The sequence below is a fragment of the Dendropsophus ebraccatus genome, chromosome 8 (assembly GCF_027789765.1).
Source record: "Dendropsophus ebraccatus isolate aDenEbr1 chromosome 8, aDenEbr1.pat, whole genome shotgun sequence".
In the NCBI taxonomy this organism is placed as follows: Eukaryota; Metazoa; Chordata; class Amphibia; order Anura; family Hylidae; genus Dendropsophus; species Dendropsophus ebraccatus.
Window position 1 is genome coordinate 73190929 of NC_091461.1, and position 7565 is coordinate 73198493.

General features: G+C 43.8%; 1 protein-coding gene across 10 annotated transcripts in view; it reads left to right on the plus strand.

Annotated features, from left to right (window-relative positions):
* LDB3 (LIM domain binding 3) overlaps positions 1-7565 on the plus strand; it is a 136494-nt gene that overhangs the window by 123281 nt on the left and 5648 nt on the right. For all 10 annotated transcript variants that reach the window (XM_069980645.1, XM_069980648.1, XM_069980650.1 and 7 more), the window contains one exon: positions 4366-4481. In XM_069980645.1, coding sequence (XP_069836746.1) covers positions 4366-4481 — 116 coding nt within the window. The remainder of the gene's footprint in view (positions 1-4365; positions 4482-7565) is intronic.

Below are 7565 nucleotides of genomic sequence, written 5' to 3' on the forward strand. Positions count from 1 at the left end.
AAGCAAAACAATAGCACTGAAATCAGTCATTTGTGCCACCTAAAGGTGCAGCCTTTTGTGAGACAGAGGCTGTTTTGGAAATCTAAACACTTACGGTGCATTAGGAATGAAAGCACAAATGGCAATTGTTCATGTTGTGTCATTACAGACAAAGTCATCCTCATCAAAGATGCTATAATGGCACTGATACAGGATACACATATATATGCATATCAGGTTCCAATAAGAGTAGATTTCCACATTGTATTTGTATCCTGCGGATATGGACACAGCAAATCTGTCAAAAATTTGCATCTGTTACCAGTGGATTTGGATGCAGATTTTCCAGTGATTTCGCAATCTGCAGTATTGAAAAACTGAACTGTCCTGCCTGCTTAACACCTCCTTTCTTTTTCTCTGGTAAAATGCCACAAATATTGAGCTATAAATATGTTGCTGTTTTGTGGCAGTTTTTCGATCAGATTTTTGAGCTAACTCCAGAATTGGATCCAGCAGGAAGCAGAAGCATATGTCCTGCCTTTAAAGGGGTACTTCGGTAAAATTTTAAAATCCAGGGTTGGCAGGGGTATGCAAACATAATACTATAAGCTATACTTACCCATCCTCGTGCTCCCCACAGCCACAGGGCCACCAGCTCACTTTCAGCCTCTGGTCTCTAGTTTTCTCACAGTTCCTGTGATGTCACAACCCAACAAGAAAGTTGGGCCAGCCAGTGATTGCAGAGATGTTCTGCCTTAGTCAATGACTGGCTGAGTAGGCATTTCTGAGCCGGGTCGTGACGTCAAAGGACTGAGGTGGGGGTCTGTGAGTTGTGGCGCTGTGCTGTGGGGGCAGGGGGACTTGTTTATTATTTTTCCAACCCCCCTGCCCAACTTTGATTTTTACATTTTGCCAGATTTCTCATTAAATTTCCTATTCCCTTTGAATCCCCATAAAATATATGTAGCTGTCAGGGCCCTCGGGAACAAAGAAACAAAGGACAAGTGGGCCCTAAGGCTGACAACCCCCACACTGTCCCTACCTACATGCAGTGCAGGTCCTAAACGACCGTCCGCAACTGAGCGGCGTTTCCTATGCTGCAGTAAGTGCAAACACAAAACAAGAAAGAACAAGCGAACAAGGTACAATGACAGAAGACAAGGCAAAGTCACAACGACACACATGAGGACAGGACCAAGAAGGCAGCAAGGAACAGTGGACCAAACAAATGGAGGACGAAAGCCAGAGATGCAACAAGGTAAACGGAGAAACAAAAGCCAGAGATAGAAGCAGGATGAACTAAGGACTAAGCAAGGTAAACTGAGGACTAAGCGAGGCACAGAACCAAAAGACAAAGACTGACAAGAAACAAGCAAAGGAATAAAGAAACCAGGAATAAAGACAAAGGCTGGATCTAGCTGACAGACAAGCTGAACAAAACTATCAAGAGCACAAAGTGAAGGGAGAGACCGAGCTATAAGGGAACAGAAGTCCCGGACTCCAAGCTGATAGGTAGAGCAGGAGAAACACACAAGAGAAATCACAGAAAGCCAGAGGTGTAGATACCTGTCAATCAGAACACAGCAGAGACAATTAGTGAATAGACCACAGCAAAGAAAGAGCAGGGAGAACTAAGAAAACATGGACAGGATCACAGAAGACATAAGCAAAGAACATAAGAAAACCAGGCACGGACTTAATGCCAAAAGCGCAGTCTTTGGCGCAGAGGTCGGATCTTCACCGCAGAGGGTGGCACTGATGTCTTTTCAGGCACAATCATGACATTAGCTATAAACACATACATACACTCAGTACAGGGGCCAATTCTAGGTTCTAGCCTCCACCTGCACACATGCAGTCTTCATAGGTGTTACAGGATAAAGCTATGTTCACACAACGTACAAACAACGGCCGGTGCTTTAAATAAAAAAAAAATTGCACTGAAGTCTATGGACAACAACATACATAAAGGACATGAACATTATTTCAGCAGCTGTTAAATACATTGTGTAAAACAACGATTGTTGTTTGCATTAAATTGAATGCAAATGATTGCATTATGAAAAGAACGCCCTTTGTTTTAATTGAAAACAGCATCCAGAACTGTTTTTATAAAAAGTACAGTGTGTGAGCATAGCCTAAAGCTGGACAACAACTTCAATTGTATTTGTAATAGGTGCCATACTGGTTTCATAACCTACAAAATACAGCTTTACATACAGAGACTCTTGCCAGTTCAATTTCTTGCCACACAGAATGCCATATACTGCAGAGCATTGCAGCTGAATTTTATCAGTTCAGGCATAAGCTATCAACCTTTAAGGGGTGAGGATTTATGGGACCAGTCACATCTGCAACCTCTATAGCTAAGCCACTTTGCTCAGAATTGCTAATGCAAAGGGTATGTGCACACTATGGAAATAAGCAAGGAATTTCTCAAGTGCAATCCGTCATCCACCCAAAGAATTGATATGTCAATTCTTTGGGCGGATCACAGGTTGCACTTGAGAAATCACATTGGGGGACATTTATCATTTGCACCTTTTTTTGCTAATATTTTTATCACTGTGCACTGGCTTATATGTTTGCAGCCTAGTGAGGTATTTAGAAACATTCACATGTTGGTTCATAAATCACCTGCCATAGCTTCCCTGGCGCTGCACATTTTACTGCAGGTATTCATGAATTGACCTTAGTTAGGAAAGTTCCTCTACCCTGGGACTGGAGTACAGATGCTAACGAAAAATGATATACAGTGGTACCTCGGTTTTCGAACATAATTGGTTCTGGAAGGCTGTTCCATAACCGAGCAGTTCGAAAACCGAGCTGTAAGTTCCCATAGGGAACAATGTAAATGTGATTAATTGGTTTTTACACTCCGTGGGTCAGGTGCAGAGCACCCGGCCCACAGAGTGCAAAAACACTCCACATCCCCCGCAACAGTGAGAGGCAGGAGCGGGCGGCTATTTAAACTTTCCGCCGTGCTCCTGCTCCAATCAGCTGCGGGGGACACCCTGTAAAGAAGTGGGGAATCCCATCATAATGATGGGATTCCCCACTTCTTTACAGCCTGTCCCCGGCAGCTGAGAGGAGCAGGGGCACGGCGGCAAGTTTAAATAGCCGCCCGCTCCTGCCTCTCACTGCGGGGACAGGCTGTAAAGAAGCCGGCTCCCAGCGCTGTCCTCCTGTCTCTCCCCACCAGCCCCCGCCGTCCCGGGGCGCTTCCAATAAACTTACCCAGCCTGTACACCCCTATAGACTGCGGCGCGCCCGCAGCCCCGCTCACCAGCTTCTTGCTTCGCTGCTCCCCGCCGCCTCTGCAGGGTAAGAGAGAGTCTGCAGAGGCGGCGGGGAACAGCGGGAGCAAGAAGCTGGTGAGCGGGGCTGCGGGCGCGCCGCAGTCTATAGGGGTGTACAGCGCTCCGGGCCGGCGGGGGGGCGGAGGGGCTGGTGGGGAGAGACAGGAGGACAGCGCTGGGAGATGGCTTCTTTACAGCCTGTCCCCGCAGTGAGAGGCAGGAGCGGGCGGCTATTTAAACTTGCCGCCGTGCTCCTGCTCCTCTCAGCTGCCGGGGACACCCTGTAAAGAAGTGGGGAATCCCATCATTATGATGGGATTCCCCACTTCTTTACCGGGTGTCCCCCGCAGCTGAACATCTCTAACTGTCAGCTGAACATCATGTTCGGATACCGAGCAATGTTCGGATACCGAGCAAAACTTCAGGGGGAAATTTAGTTCGAAAACCGAATTGTTTGAACTCCGAGGTGTTCGGAAACCAAGGTTTTACTGTATTTCAAAATTCTCACATAATAAATCCCGGCTGAAAAAATTCTTACGAATAACCATGCCCACAAGAGTCAAGAAAGCAAAAACAGGCGTAGGCTGTCATAATCACACATACACCGAGCTACACTGTTTAGTAAATCTGACGAAGGTCTGTGCACATCACACATACGCCAAAAGATGCTAAGAAACACAAGGTACACTGCTTGATACATGTCCCCTCAACTCAATGGTAATGGGACAGATGGAACTTGAAGCAGAACCCGCTGCGTAGTGTGCACATACCCTTAATGCAGCAGCACTAACAGTATGTTCTATACCAGGATCAGGGCTTGTGCAGTGCAGTGCTTCACACAGCCATTTGCGGCAGCAGAGGGTCTGTGCTGCACCTAATAGCTGCCACTTAATGTAAAACTGTAGAAAATCTTTAATAAAGTTATATTACAAAGTAAGGAAATGTAAAGATAAGAAATAATTACAAACAAATTTGCCAGAAATAGATTTGTGCACATATAGTTCTAGTTCTAATAATATTTTTTGCCATTTCATGTTAAGATCACCAGAGGTTTATTAAGGCGTTATCTATGCTTTGTCTTTTCCAGACTATGTTGCTTTGTTTAGTACAAAATGCCATGGATGCGATTTTCCTGTTGAAGCAGGTGACAAATTCATTGAGGCCCTTGGACATACCTGGCATGATACCTGCTTTATCTGTGCCGTAAGTATAATCCCCATTTAGCAGACGTTATATGAATCATTTTCATATAAATGACTATACAGAGATGTTCCTCTAAAATCAGGAGTTGGTTTTAATCCCATAAAGGGTCCTATGGAAGACACATACAGTTGGTTACAATTGAGACCTCTGTTAAGAGTTATATTTTGAAAGATCCTTCAAACACATGCCTTCCATGTAAGGCTCAGGCGTAGGAGTGGAGAAAGGCTAGGAGAAACACAATAGGTCTCCAATGGGTGAATCTGAAGTAATTAATAAAAAGATGTTAATGGGTGAGGAAAGTGGTCACCTGGTGATGTTGCGCTCAGAGCACAACATCTAGACAGCAAAAAGTAGAGTCCTTGATGCAGCCGCTCCATGTTCCCCTGGACCAGGAGCCACTCACGTCCCTGGGTATCATAATAGCTTGATGCTATCAGGAGAGATTCCCGATGCAGCAGTATCTCAAACGGAGACGCAGGCCCAATGGAGGCCAGGAGAAACATTAATAGATGAAGAATATTTTTATTGTCTAAATAAAGAGAAGGCGTTTTGAAGTTATAATGCCTCTTTGTCAAGCCAAATAGATATGCATCATACAGACAGTGGCCATATTTGAAAGATTGTGCCAAAAAAGAGCGCCACCCGCCCACCAACATAATTGTAAACATATTGAGAACAAATTAATAAGGCTTAGACTTAGAAGAAAGCATATTTAGAGAACTTCACCAACAGCAACTGAATGTCTATAACTATTACTATATGTGTATATAAAGCAGAATAGAATGTTTTCATTCATTGTGTAGCAGTGGCAACCAGCAGCTGTGGCTCAGCTCCTATTCACTTGAACAGGACCTGGGATGCAGTTACACATTGCCATGGTTACACAATGGGCAGAGACAAACTCTGTTCCCAGTGTAGTGCAGGCACCAAACAGCAGGCTAGCACAGGTGCTGGCAACCTGCCCGTCAGTGACTGAGGAGCTATCCTGTAATTAATCAGTCCATTTTGCCTGGAAAATGCCTTTAACTAGGAATAATGTGTAATTTGCAGGGAAACCAGTTAGTTAGTGTTCCCACTGTAGAGTTACATTATGTCATCTGAAATCAATGGGCCACCCAAATAATGCAAGGACACATTAGGTCCCCCAAAGGAGGGAGGAGTATTTGTATTTACGCCGTTTGCCCTACGGTAAAACTGACTTGTTTTGCATGTTTCTCAAGTTGTTACGATTACAACAATATGTAACTTGTGTAACTTTATTTTATTTGATGGCTTTTAAAAAATTAAAACCCTTTTTAATAAATTAATGTTCCTTTAAAATTGTTCTATTACTATGCATAGAGCGCTGTTATCCTTTGGTCTATGGGGCTGTCTGAGAAGTAATTTTTTGCGCCATGATCTAAACTTTCTATCGGTACCTTGATTGCGCATATGTGACTTTTGATCGCTTTTTATTGCAATTTTTCGGGATTTGATGTGACCAAAAATGCGCAACTTAATGTGATAACTTAACAGTTCAGGCGATTACGCGTGCGGCGATACCAAATATGCTTGTTTATTTATTTATTTTAATTTATAAAATGGGGAAAGGGGGGTGATTCAAACTTTTAGGGAGGGAATTTTTTATTCATAAAAAAACATGTATTTACTCTTTTACACACATACTAGAAGTCCCCCTGGGGGACTTCTAGTATGCCTGCTCTGATCTCTCATAGAGATCTACGCAGTATAGTAATACTGCTTAGATCCATGAGATAGGCACTCTATAGCTTTCGGCTGCTGCAGCCGAAAACAATAGAGTGTCGAGCCGGGATCAGTGCCATTATGGGACCAGATGCGGGGATCGCTCCTCCGCGACCACGTCGCGGGGGGGTAATCCCCCCACTAGACACCAGGGAAGTGGCAAAGCAGCATTTTAAAGGCAGCTGTCAGCTTTGACAGCTGCATTTTAAATGCTAATTAGCAGGCACGGCGATTGGACCGTGCCCGCTAATTGCTGCGGTCCCTGGCTACAAGCGGCACCCGGGATCACAACTCCCCCACGCTCATGAGGACGTACAGTTACGCCCTTGTGCGGGAAAGGGATAAGGTCACTCAGTTTCAGGGACAGAGGGATGGGCTATTTGCCAGTAGTACACGTACATGGACTTCTTATACTTTTGTAGCCAATCACAGCACATCACATACACCTCTCTGTTATGACAAGACATAGTGCTTGTGGAAATGCACTGATCAAGCCGCACTGTGTTGCAGTATAATTTGCAGTGTATACTTTTTTAAGCTGGGTTCACACACTGTATACTTCAGGCAGTATTTGGTCCTCAAGTCAGGTCCTCATAGCAACCAAAACCAGGAGTGGATTGAAAACACAGAAAGGCTCTGTTCACACAATGTTGAAATTGAGTGGATGGCCATCATATAACGGTAAATAACTGCCATTATTTCAATATAACAGCCGTTGTTTTAAAATAACAGCAAAAATTTGCCATTAAATGACGGCCATCCACTCAATTACAACATTATGTGAACATAGCCTTTCTGTGTTTTCAATCCACTCCTGGTTTTGGTTGCTATACAGCCTCACAAATACAGCCTCAAATATACATAGTGTGAACCCAGCTTTAGATGTAATGTGAGAGAGAAGGGGTTATTGATGAAATGGCTTTGTAAGCTGCTACGTGAATAAAAAATGCAACCCAGGCTTCCTTTTTGTCTCGCTGCCCTTATCCTGCTCAGGCCCCATGGTATGCCCCACGCCTGCTTTCTATGCTCTGTCTTGTTGAGGCTGTACTTGAGACAGATTTGCCCTAAAACAGGTAGTGAACAGCAGATTGCAGGAAGAGAAGACATGTAGTGGCTAATATTTTTGAGCTGTTTTTGACGTGATTTACACATATGTTAGGAATCACATGGAGTAAAGTTGTTTAAAACAACAGTAAGTATAGAGATATATACAACTCATCATGAACATCAATAATTTATCCATATATCATGGTAACTGAATCAGTAAAGCAAAACAAAATACATGCAAAATAAATTCTCATGTTCTTATAGAGATGTTTAATTCTTATTTTTGTATTTCAG